The following is a 23,477-nucleotide window of genomic DNA, read 5'->3' on the forward strand; positions in this document are numbered from 1 at the left end:
TGTTAGTATAGGAGAACGGTCGTATGATGACTTTTTATTGTCCACTGACGGCAACCAATTCCATCGGAATCTGGTAACGTTACAAGGACCTGCGAGCCATCTGATCAAAACTGAAGGTAGCCTGGTTCAACAGAGGGGGGGGGGCGCGTTTAATTCAATAACTCTGCATACCGATAAAGGTTCGATTTAATTCAGTAAAATCAGAGCCCAGGAAAGATTCGACCCATGACTTCAGTGAGGGTGAATCAGAGATGAAGTATAAGATGATTGCAGCGCAGAGAAATAGAAGGGAAGTTCGTTGGCTGCCCGCCTCTGCAAGTCCTCTATATTCACACCTAAGGGCAGAGGATATCCAAGTTGAGTTTCACAGGGTCAGAGCAGGATTTACATTGCCAGTCTTGTCTGCGAGCCTGAAAAAACGACTTGTCAAACACAAAAACATCCATTACTAGTGTTGGGCGTACGGACAGCAGTGTAGATGGCTGCAGGAATGGTAATATTTTAGGCGGTAGAACGGATCTATCAATAAAATCCCCTGTCATGTTCACGTTCCATGGCTCAACTTAACGAAGTATATGATGAGCCAAACGGCCGGTGAACGGTATGGATCTAGGGTCGAACGGCACGGTCGGCATCCAAGACGGCATCAACACGGATGTGTGGCTGGACGGTATGCCACGAGAGACGGACAGCTGAAAGGTATTGTAGGCAGCCCTGCCGGCATCAAAACTAAGGTGTGCCTGGAATGCACGTCTGATTTAAGCTACGTATAAACCTAATGCGCACGGACGTACAGGACCAAAAGCCATTCTCAGACATGCGAGGGAACTTCCGACACCTGGGCTGCCTATAGCTGGGTGGAAACTCCCCTAAAGTGAAGAAACTCTGGCAATAACAGAGGAAGGCGGAGGAACATAGAAATTGTCAAGTCATTTATAAACCCCATGCTCCAGGATGTTCAGACCCAAAGGCTACACTTGGACATAGGGGTGGGGACAACATACGCCACCTGGGTAGCTTAATTGTAGGTGCCCCCCGCCCTCAAGTATCAAATGCTCAAGATGTAACAACGTTCTCGATAAGGCAGGCCAACAAATCACTACTCTCGATGATTTGCTTGTGCATATTCAAAACATCTGTACACTGGGTCCTTTGATTTCCACGTCACTACCGGGAATATATATATTCTCCTACAAATTGGCGCATATGCCTCGCGAAGCCGATGATGCATACCGTGTATATGCGATACATGAGTCATACGTTTTCGTTCCCTGGTATATTTTTGCAGTTTACAAACTTTGTCATCATTGTTGATTCTGAAACGACAAATTAAAAAAACGATAATAGAAAAGAAATGCATTAAAACGTCAGGGACACCCTCTGTGATAAATAAATAGTCAGTGTACGCGAATATGAACTTCAACACGTTCTAGTGTAATGCAGCCGTGTAGGGCCATGATGTCAGAGAACACATTAGCGAACACAATTTGCATAATTTCAGCCAAAAATTCAAACCATAAGTTATAGCACCTCCAGAGTAATCCTCAATTTGTCTTTAGTGGTGCATGACTCAAGAGGCAGTAAGGCTTATATCTGTGTCATCGGGAAACGTATTCGTGGAGAACAGCAAAGAAAGAATTCAGCAAATTAATCTTACATTTCTTTTTCCTTCATGTCCCTCCATACTGATGTGACAAGTTCTATATCTTTATCTATGTTTGATGATTGCTCTGTTTGCCCAAATGTCTTGGCAGGATTAAGTTTTGGTTGGCGTCCGGTAGCTGTAAATTTGTTGGTTCTCTCTTGAGCCAGTTTCTTGCTTCTATCGTCCCTAACAATTGTAGAGGTAAGCTGAGATATTTTTTTGTGTATATAAATATATAAGTTCTATATTGTTTCTGTTGGCTTTTCTGCGCCTTGGCTGGGTGTTCTATGTAATATGGATCAGTCTTATTTGCATGTGCATTTGATTTTCTCGCATTTAAATGGGACTATGATTGCTGTAACTAAGTGATAAACGCGATATAGTATTTATGTTTAAGAATGCCAGCATATAGCTGTAACTAAGTGATAAACGTGATATAGTACTAATGTTTAAGAAGGCCAACATCTTCAAAAGTAACAAAGCTAAACAATTTACAACACACCTGAATCAAGACAATATAATCAAAGGGTGTTATACGTAAACGCAACTTTCTCATTGCAGATGAAAAGAAACAAACTTCATTTTCAATAGGGTTAAATGCAATAAGTCGTAATAAAACCTGATAGCTTGGGTTTGATATTCCATGAAAAGTTTTCAAATCTGTTATAAGGTTACCGATAAAAGATCTCTTAAAAACCCATAAGATGGTAAGGGTACAAAGAGAATATTTCAATAAGAGAAAACGGATGATAGGGGATATATGTAACTTACGTTTCCAATTCATAGAACTTTTTATGAATTTTCCAAGTATTAGTTGTCAATTCTATAAGTGACTTGTCATTCTTTATGTCTTCGGGTGGTTTCAATTCCATTAGTAGCGTTGCTTCTCCGACAATTATACTTTTATGAAGGTTGTCCAAGATTAGTTTCAAGTGCTTGTTCTCCACTTTTAACCGCCTCATTTCACTACAAAATAACAGATGTGAATATTCTTAAAAACGTGTAGCAAACTGATGCTACGACAAGTTTAATAATAATTTTATCAATTTTTCATGAACATGTGACTTGGAGCATCAAATCTCTAGAGAACAAGTGTAACGCTGAGCAAAACAAAATTGTAATCCAGGAAATGTTATTTGTTGTAAACATGAGTTCTGGTACAAATTAATGATAACAAAAATGATAACAACTTTAATCTACCTCTTAAACGGATAGTTAGTTTTATTCAAACGGCAGTGTACGTTTTGTAAACAAGACATGAAAATTTTCTTGAAAGTATGAATGCAATCTAACAGATGAATGGATTAATCAATATCTCTTCAGACTGGCCATTGCAAATACAAACTCCTGGTACTTCTCGGCAATGATACTCATTTTTGAATATCCATTTCGATCGAAAAAAAATGACAATAAACGGTGTCATTCGTCTTCCATGGGTTACTCGTTGTACGCATTGTGCGAATAATAGCCTAGCTATTACGTATTTCAGTCTGGTGTAGAAGTGAATGCGAATACATTTACTTCATATAAGATTGCCCATATTTATTTCCTTGACTTTTAAATTTAAAGTATTTGGCTGCAGTTAAAATTCTAAATCAAATAAAGTATCAGATAAGTCATATTTTTCAATTTCTTTTATTTTTATTGATTGGGGTTGTAAGTGTTTGAAAGATAATTTAACATTAAGCACAAAAGACGTAGTAGGACAGTGTCTAGTTTGGTATGTTTGCCCCTTTGGGTGCTTGACGCCCTACATAGTCTCTACTCCCACATGGCCTTTTCACCCCTTATAAAACTAAAACATGTTTAGCAATTTCATTCTCCATGCCTGTGATACAGTCATGGGGACTAGAATCAATGTCGAATATTAGTGACCCAAGAGCCAAAACAAAAAAAAAACAACAATTTATTACCTCTCTTAGAATTAGTTTTACTCGATATTGCTTTGTCATAAATGTGGTCGTATACTGTACCGATCGATAAACAGTACAGACTGAGGCAATAAATGAATTTACGGTATTGTTTTAGATCGATAGCCAGTTCTCTATGTGAAGAAATCACATCCTCACTGATTATTCTTTCCTCAAACGCCACCGGTACAGGTTACTGATCGTATTGAGACTGGTCTGTACGGCTGCCAACAATTATGAATAGGTTCGCACTCTTGAATGCAATTGCATCGAAATTAATTTAATAGCTCCACAAGAGACACGTGTTGCCTTATCAGTACAGCTCAACAATAATGCCGATCATTGCAGCTAAACAGATTTATATTGCCTTGATTTCAGTCACACTTGGACCAACAGTCGTTGTGGTAGCAAGACCATAAATAGCATCTTAGACAAAACACGCGTTTGTATTTTATGATTCGCTAGATTCTCTTTGGTAATTTCATCTCACAGCTATTGTTCCACTTTGATTATGACAGATCATAAGAGGAATAGTAATACCGCTTTGTCGCGGATATTCATCAACAAGTGGATCAAAATTGTTAGCTATTTTAACTACCGCTGCCAGATGATCCAACACCCTTCGGTAAATTCCGCAACCACATCACCGCGGGGAGATTCCATTACTTGTATAATAATGATAAAATCTAACCTTAAACACAGACAACAAAGACGATTAACCATCCATCCGGATAATCATTGATTAATTCGAACAGAATTTAATCTCCGGTGATTAATGATGTGGATAATGGAACTGTGTAAATAATTATAATTGACAGGCCTGTTGATTTGCAATATTAAGGGCCATCCATTTAGTACATACGCAAAAATCTGGCAAAGATTGACTCCTCTACCTGTACACATGCGTGTTTTTTTACACACACCACCACCTGCGTACGTACGCTTGACGCACCCACCCCCGTTCTAAAGAACGGCCTATATTTAATCCACGCAGAAACGGTCAAAGATTAATAATATGAACGTGCGTAAGAAAACAGATAGTCCACCGATGTTGAATGTCTGGCTGCATGAAAGAAATAAGCAGCGCAACTTTAAAAAGTTTGTCTAGTTTCCGCTAAAATTCAGACTGAACCCTGTTGAACAGGTTACGTATTAGAAAAATTATTATCGAGGTTCCACCTCCCCCCGTTTCCTATGCGCACGTACATTATCAATATACCACCACCCATACGCAAGCGTACGCATTTGGGTTAACCCCCTCCTCCCTTTATGTGTACGTACTAAATGGATGGCCCCTTAGTGGTACATGATCATGATCAAAAAACCGCCTATCACTTATCAAACTTCCCATCTGACCACACGTACCTTTACTTCCGACCACTCCAGTGGCCTAGTGATTAGAGCGTCCCCCTCTGATGATGGAGATCGTGGGTTGGAACCCAGGCTGAGTCATGCCAAATACATAAAAGTGGTACTAGCAGCTGCCTCGCTAGGTGCCCAGAATAAGTATTAGGACTGTTCGGCATAGCATCAAGATAATCTGACTGGGTAAGATATCATGCTATATGTCTGCAACATGATGCCCCTATTCTAGGCATCACTTAAAACTGCCAAGCTGTAGACATCGTACCGATATGACTGAACAATTAAAGCTCCGTTAAAAATCCAAACACACACACACACACACACACGCCTTTACTTCCATTTAAAGTAAACAGTTGTGTTCCGGACTCGCGTACCTTTAAAATGTGAGGTATAGGTATAGGAAAATAATGTGCACCAGAACGGAAAACTAGTCGGCCATTTGTTAAGGTTGTCTCTTCGTTTGGTTGATCACCTTTATGTGACTAAAATTCCCACAATTTGGTTACATGAGATTCCTAGGCTTGGTGGTGCAGGCACGCTATCGAGTTGATTTATTACTCTTATTGCAATATAGGCGGTATCAACATAGTACTTAATAAACTTTACCAACACGCACCTCCCTATGATTCCACCGTTATCAGTAAAGCATATTCTTTACTGTAAAGCCACCTTTCAACTTGACAATAATATCTTGAATATCACCAATGAAACACTGAAATAATAATAACAGTAATGTTTATATCAATAAAAAAAGCTTTCAGATTTGAGATTCTTTAATTTGTATTCTAGGCCACACGCCAAATACAGTACACTTGACAGGAGATGCCGCTTGGATTTGCTTGATCAGTATAGGATGTGCTGCAGATTCCGCTGCTTGCGATTCTGCTCTGCTCAGACGAAAGAAACGAGTTATATATTTTAAGTCAACAGTGAGTATCCTGAGTAAGTGGTGACGACTATTCGTTTAGGCATGAGAATGTGAACTTTCCGGAAGATTGGAACATCAACTGTCGATAACATTTAGTGGACCAAATGAAGATTATGCGCAATGAAAGCACGACGCTATTTTCCGGCCTACGTAAAATGTGGTCCATTACCGAAACATCCTGAATCTGTACCAGACTTGGGATATGACTCACCAAGGTCCACTCAGTAAATTTGGTTCAGCAATGATCGTTTACAGCATCATACACACAGATGAAAGCTAAAATACAAACAAAGGAGAAGACATAAATCGACAAAGACTTCAAACTATTGTAAACCGTTTCCTTTCAAAAGACTATTAAACACCTCAGAATGTGCATTCAGCTTCTGAAGATATGGAAGACAGGCTTCGTCGTCAGTTTGTCGTCTAAGCGTTTCAATCTCGGAGAAGCTTTAGCGTCAGCCTTGTTGCTATTCGTTTTACACGGCCAATAACATTGACAACAGTCCCATCTATTCGTGGTAGACAGTCCCTGATCTGAGCAAGCGTATTATTTCGTACTTCGGCTATGTACAATCAAATAATAGTGCGCTAGAAGCGCACATCTTGTATGCGGATATTAACAATCTTCTGATGAAATATCTAGACAGTTGATATGTCTAGGGAGATAAAGCCTAGGATATTCCCCTTTATGACAGAAGCTATAATATTAAAGTGCAAACACGGCAAATAAAATGACCTTAGGCAAGTTTAAGAAAGTGTGCAACCACCTCAATATGTAATCCATGCTAGTCGGAGGCCAACAGACCTAAATAGAAAAATATAAGGCCAATATCATCTCAAAGACAATCGTCAGGACTGACTATAGGTCCTTCTTGAGAAACAGTGTTTGGGTAGTCAATTTACAGTTACAGGTATAAACATGAAATGCGTTGCATCTAATGTTTTTCATAAAATATAATTCAACGAGTACTTACGGATCTGATTACATGCTCAATCAAATCGGTACCACATTGTTTTCTAAAAGAATATGCTACTCTATCTTTTACACCATATGAGTGTTCAAAATCACTATGAACATTTATATACATTAATTCTTTCTCATATGATTTCATGTCATCGGAATTCGTTTTCCACTGGTCATTGTCATATTTAACATAATTTTGTTTCTTAAAAGTGAATTTGCTTGACTATCGATGATGAGATGTATGCCTCCTTATCTGTTAGCCATGGATTCAAATCATAGCATTTTTTTACTCAATCACCTTTTATTATCTGATTCCATAACTGTTTCATAAAGGTCTATGCAAACTGAACGTCTTTGTATCGCTATTCAACAATCCTTGTTATACATCATTGTCCGAAATTATGATACCAAGAGCGTCTTCATAAGTAGCTTACTCTGGATGGTGTCATTATATGGAAATTATCAAAATATTTTCATGTAAGTATTCTACAATAGATATATGTTCTTTCAGACTCTTTTAATTAGACAAAAATAAATTTGAACGACGTCTTCTTGCCTAATTTACTGTGTTTTTGGCTTTCTTTAAAGTTGATTAAACACAATTATTTTATTTCTTCTTTCAGTTCAGTCTGTGCTATTATTTACCTTTGTGTTCTAATAAGGTTTAAGATGAGATATTTAATTTTAATTTTAAAAAATGTTCGAATTACAAAGTACTCAAAAACATTTTGGACTAAAACGCTTTTTAGGGATTACTTTGAATTCATTCAAGGACATTCTCGATTATATTATTATAATTGTGATTCATCAACCTTATTTTTAAGTAAACCTATTTAATATCATTGGTACATCAGCGCATTCAATATTACAACTCAATCCGATCACTGTACACGGTAAGATTCGTTACAGAACATGTAGGATTTTGGAGGTTTTATTTCGCAATGCTGTTAGTGCCTCTTAAAATTTCACTTTGTAAATTACAGAAATAATGTTATTTATTTATTTCACTAAACTTGCTGGTGCTGCTTCTTTCTGTTATATACTGTATCAAGAATACTCCTTTTTGCACCTCAACAGCAAGATTTAAAACAAATTCGACCTCCTTACATAATCTAAATTTCTGATTATTCGCTTCGGCTTTCTTTCTTTTCTGACACAGAACTTATTATGACGCATATGTTATTAAAACAATAAGTATCGAAATCTACACGTGAAGATTACCCATGCTGTTCTGACATTATTAGGTACAATAAACAAAATATTGAAATATACAACAGTTTTATATGGTTCTTTCAAACACTTATTATTGCACATTTCCGTTTGAATATTTTTCAATGACTGATTCAAACGCATACTCATATATTGTTGGAAAATATTAATAATGTGCCTACGTTCACAATTGTAAGATAATGTTAGGAAAACGAGATAATTTATCACCTTCACTACTAGTAACTCAAACAAATGAATAATGTATTCTCAGTAGCATGTAAAAAGATAAACAAATACCCTGGAAACAACTGAAGGATATACAGTTAAACAATCCACGGCTTTCATGCTAAATTTAATACAAAGTTAAGTCACTTTTATAAAGGAGATTTGCGATATTTACGGCCTTTTACTATTTAACCAAACAATGGAAACAAACAATACGCAGACAATCTAAAAGTGCATCACTATAATTGCCACTGAACAACGTTAGTTGTGCTGAAAAAAGTCCAAGCTTATCAATACTATAATACGTGCAGCCAAAGATATAAAAGACAGATGCTATCTTTATCACGTATGTTGTCCAGTATGGACAGTGAGTTTAAGAATAAGAAACTTATAATCACAACATAAGTTAAACGCAAGAGACAATTAGTAGCTAAATATTGTACTACTGAATGACAAACGAAATCAGATTTTGAAGATATTAATACCTACCTTGAATCATCTAGTCCTGAAGAACCTTGTTGCTGAAACGTAGAACGAATACACATTATATATATATATATATATATATATAGAGAGAGAGAGAGAGAGAGAGAGAGAGAGAGAGAGAGAGAGAGAGAGAGAGAGAGAGAGAGAGAGAGGGAGGGAGGGAGGGAGGGAGAGAGACAGAGAGGGATAAAGAGAAAGAATAAGAGAGAAACAAAAGAGAGGAATATGAAGTTAAAAGGAAATAATAGATTTCGATTAATGATTATTATAATTCTTATGCAGGAATATGTGTCATACATATTTTCTATAAATGATATGTTTGTTCACATGTCAATATTTGTCCGACATATATTACGTGCATATATAACCAGTTCCATTGCTTGAACTTACATTTCTTATACATAACTCTGAAAATTGTTATGTCATGATGTATGCATGAGCATGGAATGTAAATTGATGATGATGATAACAAAGACGTTGATGGCAATGATGAAGATAACAAAGATACCTGAATAGTATGTTTTATTGAATAGGGACATTATTTGAGCATTTCGTCCATCTCTCTCTCTCTCTCTCTCTCTCTCTCTCTCTTATACATATGTGTGTGTGTGTGTGTGTGTTAAATATGTATGTATAGCTATCTTATTTTAATCTGTTAGTAAAACCAAATCGACCTTCCATTTGTCAAGTCACATACTAGGGTGAAATCAGTGTCGAAACAATGTAAGCGAATGTTGACCATCCATCAACACAAGTCCATATAAATATTCTTATTTTCGTTAGAACACAACATACTTAAATAGTAATGTTTATCCAAGAATCCTTTGGTTCAATATATAACGGGTGGGAGAAATTAATAACTATAATTAAAGTAAATGGGGTATTGTTGTCACAAATCAAAAACTTAGAAACTTATCAACGCCATATTCGTATCCCCCTTCAACAGACCCTTGATTTGCTTCCTTGCTTGTTTCATCGGGTAGGTAGTTTTATGATATGTATTGTTACCTACTCGTATATGCGTGTATTCATTTGTGTATTGGCCTTATCTACCCACTTTTCACTTAGTTTATCAAAAGACTGTTGTAAAACATTCACTCTTGTTCACATTTTGATAACCTGCCAATCTTAAGATCCTCCATCGTTGTCCTACTTCACTGGAAAATTGATTACGAAATTAAATCCGAAGCAAAGAGACTCTGCGCAAGCAAGCTAGTAAAGCACAACTAGTCTGATTATGCCTATTATATATGTTTTTATTTTATTTTCGACGTATTTAGTAAGTTGAGATACGCCCAAAAAGTCTATTAACGTTATACATTAACTTGGACTTACCGAATATTCAAAGCTGGTTATATCGCATTTTCTCAAAATAAAGGCATATATAGAAATAACTGCTACTTTGGTGCAAGTGACCTCTGCAACCAGCTGAATCACACAAGTTTGCTTTGTCATCCGATGCAAAAATCCCAAATCTCATTACATATTTCATTTTCTATTTTGGCTCAAGTAGTAGTCTCGCCGTTTGGAGATCATAAATTTGACCAAGTGTGTTCTAAGTTTATATGTATTTTATAGTTGTGTAGCCTCATACCACTGTTGCCATACTTCATTTTCCAGGTAAAGTTAGCCTAGAAACCCTAGAGATCCCGTACTAGAATGTAATACCCTTATCTCTGAAGGCTGTATATTATTAATGCTGTCATTTGGATTGTAAGATGTCATAATGCAAACAAGACAAACGATAAAAACAACCACTCTGCATTCCATGGATAATACTTTATATCAGGGTATGGACACAGAGTGTAATATATACATCAACATAAAGCGTTATCTAAGTTGCATAAAACGTATCATAAGCGGTTGTTACAAACATACGTTTTCCATCACTGCTTGATAAACAATACCATTTGAAATACGTAAAACAAACATTTTACATATTGAAAAATCCATGACTTTGTTTAAAGAAATAGTGTGTGTATATTAAGTTTTACAATTACAAAGACCACTTTGATTTACACGAGTAGTTTTTAGATCTGTTTAATTTGTTTTCTATACTTATGAATTGTTTTAAATAAAAAAATATATATTTCTTCACATATTAAATTCTTACGGATATAGAATGAATTAATTTAAGGTAAAAGAAAGACTTTAACATCTCATTTTTTAAACTTTTTTTTGCCATCTCATTTTTAGACATGTTTTTGTTGTCACATGTATAAAAAAATATTAAAATACTTTCTCATATTTGAAAGAAGAAATACTTTAAAACGTTTTTATATATGCAAAAATAGGATTTTATAGTAGAAGTACTTCCTATAAACTTTATGGAAACCTGGGGTACTCGACACATAATAGTTGACGAATTGATTTCACTGTCACCGATATAAACATTGATACTAGACAATCTTTCGAAATAAATAGATAAATGGAGAAGATTCGACAAAATTCAAACTCCAAGTCTGTCAGTATATTCCCACCACTGGACCAGTCAGACTTTGGAAAGTAACAAGAATTGAAAAGGTCATTAGAACATGAACACTACGAAGACAATTAGTATTACAATACACAAACCATTTTAAATATACATATTAACAACACTAAATATAATCTGTATTTGCTGACACAGTGAAGACTTGGTGAAAATTATCTTGCACAGCAATCAATATTTACTGGTATGATAAGCCGTTGGCAATATTATCTGTCCAAATTTGATATTTTACTTGCATAGCCTTACTATCAATATGGCAACTGGTCAAGCGAGCGTGGAGAATTTATCAACGGATATCACGTTCCACAAACCGAAGCCACTCATTTTCAGTGAGCAGTTCCTACTCAACCTTACTTTTATACAACAATGCGTCCCAAGCCACTCCCGATAACGGAAAGGACTGCGTACCAGACTTTGCGTTTTCTTAGTCGTTCGCGGAGTTACCTTACACGACAGAGACAAAACAAAAATCCTTTTGGTAGACAATCGTGTCTCATCAAACATTTTACATAAGCATACGCATGCATATGGGTACACTCATTTTCTATTTATCAACTTCAACTTTCTGTTTTTAGCGGAATCTTATTGAGAGGTGATTTTGAATTAATCGCTGGATTTCGCTGCAGTGGTACTGACTAGCTTGTTGAGACTGATATTCAGAAACTTTGAGTCTATGAACTTTAGCTTTCTGAGGCTAAACGTCATCTAGTTGTCACTCTTATCGGGGATTAAGTTCATTTGCCCCTTCATGCTGCTGAGACTCTTTGCATTACAAAGTGGCCATCGTACCCACGCACGTTATAAATTCCAGAGATATTTTGCTAATCTGAGTGTACCTCTGATTTCTATTCTATACGGTTTTCATTCAAACATAGTTACTAGATCATAACAGTTTTCGACATTGTCAAGGTAATGCATGACAAAATAATAGAGACATTAGAAAAGTAGGTTGACTACCTTAGGAGCTAAGCTGCCAGGTCAATAAGATCCTTCTTGCATTCTTCAGCAGCAGCTGCGGAAGATAAGGCAAAACATATTTCCTCACACCTTATGTCAAACTAAACTGCAATATATATATATATATATATATATATATATATATATATATATATATATATATATGTGTGTGTGTGTGTGTGTGTGTGTGTGTGTGTGTGTGTTTTCCAAGCAAATAATATATACGTTTGGAAGGGACGAAACCTATGACAGCAGTTAAGCATGTTAGAGTGTGCCGATGACAACAGGATTTTCTTGTCCTTGAATTGTAGACAACACGTATGAAGTTCTATTCGTAAGTTTAATCCACAGAGAAACCTTGGTTATGATGTTCTGTTTCAAGAATAGTTTCAGACATAGTGTAATTTTACATAGAAATGCACTAAGTATAATGCACATTTTGATATAGATATTTTATTATCATGATAATGTTGTGAAAGAGCAAAGACAGCATGCAAAGAATTCATGAACAATTCAAATAAGCAAAATTATTTGGCATTTCAAAAGGTATCACTAACAGAAACAAGAGCGGATGTCGTGTGTAAACTTGATTCTTTATACATGTAATTTTATTTAGTACCAAGTATGCACATCTCAAACTTCTACAACAGCTTCACCTTTTCTCTTTGTTATAGAAACTGAATAGATTATTTCATCAGTATTTTGGTTGATTTCACCATGATGAAATTTGTATGCGTTCAGCATCTGATGAATATATCGCGTAGAATTGTTTCTAGAATCTAATATTTGGTAAATGCCATATGTATGACAGTACTTGACACTCATACAACACATATGTTCGTAGAATTGTACTTCTAAAAGGCTCTGTCCAAAGCCTTTGAAAAGAGATTGCAAGCTATTATCAATTTCATTCCGTAATTATTCAGGAGAAACGAAATTAAGTGTTTATTAACCTTGAGTCACACAAATATGTCTAAATAAAGGTGTGTTTGTCTAATTTTCAATCTCGGCGAGACATATGTAATGCATTCTTCCATAACAATGACCTATAAAACGAGGGGTACTAGAGTGTTTGGACCTTAGACGCATCTATCACTACCGCTTTCGACGAGCAATATAAAATTGTGATGCAACCGTGGCAGCTACAACAGACGACAATCGTTTTCTTACTCGTCATTCTATCATGCTGTCCTCTTCTCTTTTTAGATATTTATATAACTAAAATTATATAACTTAACTGTATCTTCTGCGCATGAACATTTTGAAGTTCGCGATCCTTTGAGTTTCTCCTTGTGTTGAGATATTTTATTCTTGTGCTGAACATTTACGTTTCTGTATTGCTGTCATTCGGAATTAGATCATTTATATATCCTTCTTATCGATCTGTTCGCTGTTCACTGACTTCATTTTGTCATCATGCTTTACGCTCAACTGGTTAATCATATTAGATGAGTCATGCGTGTACTGTGCAATGCCTTTGCTCAGAACGGGTCCGTCCAGATATAAATACAGGGCTGGCCACACTATGCATTCAATTATATCACCAGGTTGTGTGTATGGTTTAAAGGCAAAATAACTGAATTTAGGCATACGTGATCTTAATAGTCCTCTTAATTCCAATGGTGGCTCCATGATATTCTTAAGCAGACAGATTTCCACACATTCATCCATATATGGTCTTATATCCCTGATCTTTTCTTTATTATGTGTGATCATGGCCAGCTTTTTCTCGATATTCTGCGAGAAATAATGTATATTCAAAGCAACGAGTGCTATTGCTAAATGACACGTTATGTTTATTTATTTTCATTGTATTCTAGCCTTTCTAGCCTTTTGTGACTAGCTTTTAATATCATTTCATGAACGAGTGCTATTGCTAAATGACACGTTATGTTTATTTATTTTCATTGTATTATAGATTTTTGTGACTAGTTTTTAACGAAAGGACCATTAACAAATGCTATGCTGGACCTTTTTAGTTTTCGGATAGGAACGAACCCTGTTTTCGCTAAAATATTCCGAACAAAATTAGATCAAAATTCATTTATGATTGCATTTCTAATAAACATTCACTATGGACGTCAGGATCAGATACATACATCTCCATTCTTTTAGAATGCACCAAACAAATTTATAGTAATAATTGCAACAGAATTCTTCAATCATTCTTGTTCCTACAGGGGAAAAAAATCGCTGCAAGAAAACTAAATGCTTATCAACTGATTATTTTGCTTTTTGCAGGAGTCAAACACTTTTCTGTTTTATTTCATCTTTGTTTCTGATCAAAACTTACAAAAATATACTAAGGTAATCACCTGCTGAAAGTCTTTGTGCATTTTTATAACGTTCCTCTTGGTACTTTTCGATGTTTTCATCACATGTAGTGTAGTCAGATCCTGAATATCTGAAAGAATATAAAACACTATGAAATGTTTCTTGAATGAGATCCAAAAGAAAACAGGATGCAGTGCTTATTTCATATTGCTTTGCCTTTAGAAAGGCAAAGGAAAGATACAAAATTAAATATTAAAAGTAGCATTCCTCATATCCTGTTTAATTATACTAATAATTGTTACTTATCTGGGGTTTTGGTACATTGTGAGACTTGTACCATATCGAACAGTATAAGGTGCAAAGCCCCGAGCAATCATTCAGGAGATTCTGGATCGATCCTCGCTCCAACTATTTAAATTTTCCCTTGATATTTAGCAGCAGTGGTGAATTGATCTCGTGGCTATGGGGAAAGTTTCCTATGAGTCGTTCAAGGCTCATTGTTGCTGATTGAGACAAGTGCACATGCCTCCCAAAACTGTAGGATAATTTTTCACTATCTATCACGGGTTTCTGCATGAGACATCAGTAGGCATAAAAAGGTTGCAGATCACCCAGCTAGCATTAGGCATACAGGTTTGAACCCCTTACCCCTGGTGTAAATAATTTATTTCTTTTAAGAACAGCATTATCATTTAAGTGCTAAAAGCATCCGGAAAAGTGCCAATGAAAAAGAAAACTGAAATATATTCAGGGTACATGAATAACATATTACATATGATACAAATAATTAAAGCGAGGAGCAATTAGTTGATTATACTCATAATCACAATAATTAATGTTGAGAAGCTAAATCTTTCTGTACTTCTTATCATCCAAAGAGTTGAGGTTGAAAAACAGGATCTAAGTGAACATACCTCATCCTCCCCAATATACCGTTTAAGAACTCTAAGAAGATCCACTCTTAGTTTTCTAGCCTCTTTGTATATGCAAAAGAAAATATATAGAAAAAAATAAGCCTAACTTTTAGAGGTGATATTGTTGTAACTTGACCGTTCTGAAACCAAGGTAATTTAAATATTTTTTGAGCAGCATGTATTATATACACTCATATAGATGAAAACTTCAAACGAAAGATTCTCTAACAACATTTCTCGAAATTATATTAAAAGCCTATATTGATTCAATGCTGTTTTATGAAAAGGCACATATTGTTAAATTTGTTTTTTAATGGTATGAATAAGATAAAAATGAAACTCTTCCATAATCAGCATGTCTTATATTCTATTTTGTGCAATCAAAAACTACCTTTTGAACATGGCCTGACTCTGGAAGTTGCAGAATAAATGCTGCATTTAACAATTTCAAGACCCAAATTAAATATGAGTACAATTTTGATCCACTGCGTATTTTTTGCGAATATAACTTCAACATATCATAGTGGACAAGGTCTTGTTGATATCTAACATCTAAACGATTGTATAGTCTACGTAAAACTGGAATTTTGTTGCTATCGCAAAATTTATATCTGAGTCTCCACTACGCGTATATAATTATCACTTCAGTTGGATCCCATGGTATTGTTGTGTACAAATAATTTATAGTATGTGCTCGATCTTTGTCTGTAATTGAGGGTAGACTTTTATACTTAACTGTTGGTTTTCTTTTGAAATATAAATTTTTATTTTTTAGATCAGTTTAGATTTATATATCTACGTAGTTTTAGCTTTACCTAATACAGTAATACAGGCCGGTGAAAGGTACTAAAGGTAGGGATTGAATATTTGGGATTTCCCTTAAGGATGCATCAGGTTGTTTAAACATTTTAGGACCAGCATCATTGTTTTTTTTTAATCGGATTTGAATGCCTCAAGATTGTTGAAACTCGAACTGTTAATACTCAGAGCAGATTTGTTTCAGGTCTAATGGTACAGTACATTTTTGTATATATGGCTGCCTCAGGTTAATAAACTTTCATTATATTTTTATCGAGTGACTATTTAACACATAAAGTTCGTGACTTTCTTGTTTCTTTCATCAAACTTATTTTTCCTTCATCATTTCTGAAGATCTGAATATAGGAGGCTTCTGGAGGGAAAGGTGTAAAATAATTTGAACCTATCTAACTGAAGCAAGCAGGATCTGGCAAAAGCCACATACTTAAACATGCACTACAGAAACAATATCGGGGTAACTTCTTTATATTGGAGAAAATTCCTTGCAGTATATTGTTTTTGAAACCTTTATGATTCTAAATAAATTGCGGTTGTTACTGATTGCAATTCAGTATACAAACCTGATCAGAAGCTCGTTTCTCTCTTCCTGGAGTTGTTTGATTTGCTCCCTTGTTCTATGAAAGTCTTTATTAAGCTTCCTTCTCTCCTTGTTGAATTCTGTCTCTAGGATATATATTTCTTCTCTTCAAAGATAATGTTATTCAAATAAGAGTTTGCTAGAAATTATTAGTAGTGCTAGTAGTATTATCAAAACAATGACCTTATAAAACATACATACCAATGTACGTTTGTTGTCTACAGGTAATATTAAACACTAATTTCCTTTTCAAACATGGAAGTTTGAGAAGAAGGGGAAATAATGTCATACGCCAATTACTAACCAACACGTCATTTGACTCACCAGTACCTAGTCATCTCCTAACAAATATCCAGTCATATACTAACCAACATCCACACTTAAAACAACACACCGTTTTAGTGACGTGCACACAAACAACTACTGACTGGCATCAGAACATATAAAACAACGAAAAGGGTAGGAATATATACACTATGCACACAGTCACAATTCCCTACCCTTTCTTCTTCCGTTGTCATCTTTATCTAAAATATAACGTCACAAATAGCAACAGAATGTAAAACAAAGGATGAATAAAAGCAATACCCCTGATAAACATCATCAGTTTCCAGTATACACCTATCCATATATATATATATATATATATATATATATATATATATATATATATATATATATATATATATATATATATATATATATATATATATATATATATATATATATATATATATATATATACTATCATCTTATAACAGTATACTACCATCCTTATAATTGAATGCAATAAAGAGCAAGAACAGAAAAGGGTAAGAATATACACACCATACTTATATATTAGCTCACAGAAGAAGAGTGCGAGTGCTTACATACCACACACAGACGTATATGTATACTATTACGCATTTTACACACAGACATACTTGTATACTATCTCACGTTACACACACAGACATACGTACTATCTCACAGTATACCCACAAACATACGTGTATACTACCACTAACGTGAAAGAGAGCATTAATGTTCACATCACTCTCCATGCATACAAGCATGCATGGAAGAATTAAGCTTTTATTGTGAATAAACAAAAGACAACAGCATGCACATATATTGGCAAAGATTGATTAGTATATCTGTTTCTGATAGATCTGAGGTCCTGTAGTTTTTGTTGTCCTGGATCTAGCATGTTATAACATTTTGTGAAAACTGCATATCCCAAACCTGGTGCTTCGTTTGCAAGGCCAGTGAATGCGCTGCTTTAAATGCTAGAGATACGAACATGAAGAAAAACACCTTTTTGGCATCAACGGACAACATTTTTTGTGAGTTAATAAAATATATAGTCACAAAACAAGATTGCTTTATTTGCATCATTTTAAAACAAAATAACGTTCAAAACAGGTCAGAAAACGTTCTAACCTGAATCCAAGACTGCACTGCTGAGACAAAATTAAATAATATTGTACGCACACAACCGAATCCGATCCTCGTACTCTCACATTATTTAATCGTGTGAATACATCATTTCGTATCATAAACTCTATGATAACGGTTATTGTATCTCGAACACTTTGCGTCATGTTTATTTTAAAGTTCGCATTAACTCGACCTTGGTTTATACGTAAAAGGAACCACCTAAACCGATATTGACAACATATCAAGGACACATATAAATGCATCTAGTTCCGTTATACTAAGCGAAATGAGAGACATGTGCTGAATAGTAGTGCCGTTGATGATCGATTAGTACAATTTCAATTTCATTTCATGAAGCTTTCCATTGAATGTGTTGCGTAACATTACGCCAATTGGTCTTGCAAAACTTGTAGTACATATTGCAAGCGTAGAAATTTGAATGTAGTTGTGGCTGCAAGTAACATTTATTTCTCCATTGCAAGCTGTATGGGCAGGATTACAATAAATACTGACAAAACGTGCATTCCTTCTTGCTGAGTTAACCAAATGCCAATGCTCTTTTCTTCGCATGGTATTTATTTTTAGATTTTAATACTGATCGTGTCTGCGGAGCAATAGGAGTAAATATTCTGGAACAGCTGTGCTTGGTTTTCGCTTGACGGCGTTTTTCACTTTGTCATTTTTCTCTTGTTATGGTGAGGATGTCGACATTAACTTTCTGATCCTACCAAATCTTAATGTATGTGTCACAGGTTGTAATGGGTTGAGTTCAAAATTATTCGAAGGCCTCTCCTTTCCATTTCACTTCCATACCCGTGGTTTGTCTATAGATAAATATGTTTAGCGCCTTTAAAGAAATTCTCTCAGAGAAAGTAAAGCCGTTTCGTCTAAAGCTTTCTGTTGAAAGAGCCGAAGACGTTGCGATAATTGGTTTGTTTCCCTTGTCTGAAGAATCCGTTAAGCCCATTAACTATTGTTACTCTTGTTTTAAATCTGACTTCTCTGTGTGGTGAAGATTACAATGCAAATGAGGTATGCGTTGTTTTGTACCAACAGCGGAGTTTCATTCATCCTTCCTTAGAAGTTAATGTTAATGTACGTCCTTCCAAAATAATCATGGTTACAAATGTCACGTTCTTTTAGATCGGTCTGTCCCGTCTGTCTTCAACTCAGTACGCCTCCAAAGCAAAAGTTCTGCAATCGAACCTAACAAAAGTAGAAGTGACCTTTAGCGATTGACCTATAAACATGATTAGCTATCCTCCACGTTGAATGATGACCTTTTTTCTTTTGGGTGACTTTTTCACCATTTTGATGAATAACATCATGTTGTTCTAATCCCAGTTTCTTTATTTAAGTCAAATGGACCATATCTTTCAAGACGTTCAAGTAACATTAACATACCTGAAAGATGATTATTTCGGTTATTTTTATTATTTTTGTATGATCTGTTTTCGTAGAGGAGCATTGGCTTTAATGTGTACTGACAAGAATTCCCGATATACAGCTAAATGAGAGGCCATAGCGCGTAATAGGGTTTGGAGGTGGTTTGTTTTTTGTTCGTTTGGTAGGTTTTTTGGAAGCTCCCTTTGGATGTTGATAATGCTGTAAAGTTTGAGAGGTGGACATATCTCTTCAGAGAAACTGAAGGACATATTATGCAACACTTCTTCTGTTGTTATACTTGAAGTTGTCTCCACTAAAGTTAAGACAGAAAATATAGCAAGTAATGCGTGTATAATAACCTGCTCTGAAAAGCGAACATTTAAGACCTTTTGGTGACTTAATTACTATGTAAACGCATGTTCTGGAGCAGATATATAGTAGTAGCTCTTGAAACGTGATATTTTCTGATTATCCTTGAAAAATAATCATACCCGATTTGACGTAGACGAGGTGTTGCCGGAGCAGTCGGGGATAACAAGTAAATCTAGTAAGGCATTGATCGAAATTGCATAATAAGCAATTATACGATATATTGAGAACCAAATTAAATTCACGAGAGACTGGAAACAAGGTAATTAATATTTAACAAACTATGTAAAGACATGCTTAATTGATATGACTTAAAGGTAAGTTAGCTAAATAAATTTCATCCGTCACTAGCATGTTCTCGAGATGAACGTAGAGTCAAGCACATATCCTACGAACATAGCTTGAGTTAATCAATCACTTACTTCATTTTAGTTACTTCTGTCTCTGATGTCTCCATCTGGGGAAAAACATATATTATTATACAAAAAGTACCTGACATAAACAACGAATATGTAATACTTTATTATTGCCTAATTTTTCTTGTAGTAATCATCCTCGATAATTCCATCCGATACATGATTTAAATTAAGATGGCTTTTGAAATGGTGGAATGAAGCAATTTGATATATACCAATGATGTTGCTATATTCACCCATGGCGTATGAATTCGCATATATTTACGGTTTCATCAGTAGACTATTGCTTATATGCTCTCTAGATCAGTGCGAAACTTACTTCCAAAACCCCAGAGGAGTGAGGAATCATTGGGATCATCTACTTATGTTGTATTTGTGTCAAAGTTTTAGTATCTTCTGTAAGATGGTAGATAAGGGCTTTAACTTTAACAGTAATATTTCTTCTCCTTTACCTCAGTCTGGATTTTCTAAGCTGTATATGATGATAAGAATACAATTAATTGTACATAAATCAGTTGTCTTGCAATTTCAAGTCTTTTCTCTCTTGAAATGAGTTATAAAGATTGCAATAGAGTGTTGAAGTTCCAAAACAGTGTATTCGAGAGATGGATGATCTGTGTACCTTCGTGATCTATTTATATTATTCCAAATTGTTTAAAGGATTTATCTGATGGTTTTTGTTTGCAACTCAATAATTTTATTCTACTGTTCCCATGATTCTTCTAAAATTTTATTCGTTTAGGGTTTTACAAAAACATTCCTTCAATGCTAAAAGTTTGAAAAATAAGACAAGCTTTACCAGTGGTAAATTAAGTTTTTATGCTACTTCTCCTATACATTTGGCTTTTCTAGGTACTATTGATGTTACACTAAATAATACTTTAGTCCTGGAGAATATCTATATCAACATGACGTTCAGATGTATATTTAGTCAAACTATAGAGGGTAATACATGAACTTACTGAAAATGATATCAAGAAGAGTAAGAGTGAATACAAAATCGATATGTGACATGCATGATGTACAAAATGTTTATTGTTTTAAATGAAATGATAGATATTACTGTGAATATTGTGCATTTTAGATTATGTGATGGTAAAATGCACTAAAACTGAGGACACAAGGAAATGGGGCCGAATATATGTTATCCGCGAATAAAGACCGAATGGAAACAAGCAGAGGTGTAAATGTTAGACAAAGATATTACAATTAATGCTTTGTACACAAAGGAAGACAGACAGACAAACAGACAAACATACAAACAGACAGACAGACAGGCAAACAGACAGACAGATAAACAGACAGACAGAGAGACAAAACATTTGCCAATGGAAAATTCAATTATTCAAACATACCATTGTATACTTTTCAAGGGACTCAGGAACAACTGGAAAATATTTCCTACATGTTTAAGCTAAACTCTATTTTAGGTCAGCTCTAACTTGTAGGGAACAACAAGAACACATATACAATGTTATGCATATTTAATTAATTTAGTTGCTAATGTAATATTGTTTACTAGATTTGATCTTGTCCAAAACTGAGTTCATTTCTGAGCTTTGATTAAGTTTTTACTCAATTTGTCCTTCCCAAATCTGTCCAGCCTGATGAAGAGTAAAATGTTATGTCTGGAATATTGCAGCAAGTTATTCTTAAATTTCCCATCCAGCAATTCAAGTCAAAAGTTAAATTATTGTTCGCAGAACTACAATGTAGGGAACGTTTGAGTGATAGAGTTATGTCTCTCTTGTTCATTCTTCAAAATGTTCTTCACATTAGACATTACGGTTCTTGCAAAGTTAAGAAGAAAATGAATGAGTTAAATTATAATAATAGTACTCCTGCGATGTACATAAACTAAAGGAGTACCAGTATGATGGGAGAGATAGCCAGGTTAATCATGCAAATAATTTAGTTCTACCTGTCCCGTTTAGTGAGGATTTAATCAAAGGCATGCAATCGGACTCTATTCATTTTGTAACAATAAATCTTCGGAATTCACAAATTATGAATAATCTGGACCAAAAACTTTCACATTTGCAACAACAAAAATGGAATGAACTTAAACAGTTATTACTTGAATATGAGCATTTATTTCCAGATGTTCCTACAAGAACAGACAAAATCTACCATGACGATGAAATTGCAAATTTCACACCTGTGAAACAACAGACGTACAGGAAGAAGCCTCTCAAACACGAATGCTCTAAAACAGAAATTCACTATTTGCTGGAGTTCGCCATGTATACTTGTACCAAAACCAGATAATACTTTCCGTATGCGCACTGATTATAGAAAGGTGAACAATGCGACTAAAATGGATTCATTTCCATTACCAAGAATTCATGATTGCCTTGATATAATTGAAAATGCAAAGTATGCCACCAAATTTGACCTTTTGAAAGGATTTTGGCAAATTCCACTGACGGAACGGGCAAAGGAAATTTCGGCATTCATGACTCCAGATGGACTTTATCAACATAAACTGATGCTGTTAGTGAAGAAGGGTTCACCAAGTACTTTTCAACGTTTAATGAGCATGTTTACATCTGGTCAAGATAAGTGTGATGCTTACATCGCTGACGTCCTCATCTACAACGACACCTAGAAAGAACACTTAAAGACAAATCGGAAATACTTTGACAGACTCAGTGATGCAAGTTTGATAATTAATATATCCAAAAGTGAGTTTAACATTTCTAGGACATATCGTGGGACATGAACAAGTTAAGCCTATATATGCTAAGGTCAAGACCGTCTTTGAATCCCCCGTGCGTATCAGTAAAAAGCAACTGATGCAATGTTGAGTATAGCTGCATATTATCGGGCAATTTGTTCCAATTTTCCCATAATTTCAGAACCCCTGACAAATTTATTGAGCACAAAAACCAAGTTCATTCGACTGAAAAATGTAAAGAGGATTTTGATAAGTTAAACGCCATAATTAAGAGTGCACCATTCCTTACAGATCCAAATTTTAGCCATTTGCTTAAACTCTCTGTTGATGCAAGTGATGTTTGGGTTGGAACAGTATTGATTCAAGAAGATAAAAATGATGTTCATCATCCAGTGTGATATCTTTCTAGGAAATTAAATAAGCACCAGAGAAATTATTCCACA

At 35.0% G+C, this 23,477-nt stretch overlaps 1 protein-coding gene across 1 annotated transcript; it reads right to left on the reverse strand.

Moving 5' to 3' along the window:
• Nucleotides 1-230: 230 nt before the first annotated feature.
• Nucleotides 231-8,762, reverse strand: LOC149797536 (uncharacterized). The gene is made up of 4 exons (XM_089962393.1): nt 8,736-8,762; nt 2,417-2,611; nt 1,658-1,831; nt 231-1,316 (listed from the first exon to the last, which is right to left on the reverse strand). Exons 2-4 carry the CDS (start codon nt 2,605-2,607, stop codon nt 1,100-1,102), a joined length of 582 nt encoding a protein of 193 aa, XP_089818519.1. The 5' UTR covers nt 2,608-2,611; nt 8,736-8,762; the 3' UTR covers nt 231-1,099.
• Nucleotides 8,763-23,477: the final 14,715 nt, after the last annotated feature.

This window comes from Sinohyriopsis cumingii, chromosome 6 (assembly GCF_028554795.1).
Source record: "Sinohyriopsis cumingii isolate HCF-2022 chromosome 6, ASM2855479v2, whole genome shotgun sequence".
In the NCBI taxonomy this organism is placed as follows: domain Eukaryota; kingdom Metazoa; phylum Mollusca; class Bivalvia; order Unionida; family Unionidae; genus Sinohyriopsis; species Sinohyriopsis cumingii.

Coding starts and splice junctions, on each gene's coding strand:
- LOC149797536 (XM_089962393.1), bottom strand. CDS start 2,607: ATGAGGCGGTTAAAAGTGGAGAACAAGCACTTGAAACTAATCTTGGAC. Junction 1,832..2,416: donor AAGTTCTATGAATTGGAAAC/GTAAGTTACATA, acceptor TACAATTGTTAG/GGACGATAGAAGCAAGAAAC. Junction 1,317..1,657: donor GACATGAAGGAAAAAGAAAT/GTAAGATTAATT, acceptor TTGTCGTTTCAG/AATCAACAATGATGACAAAG.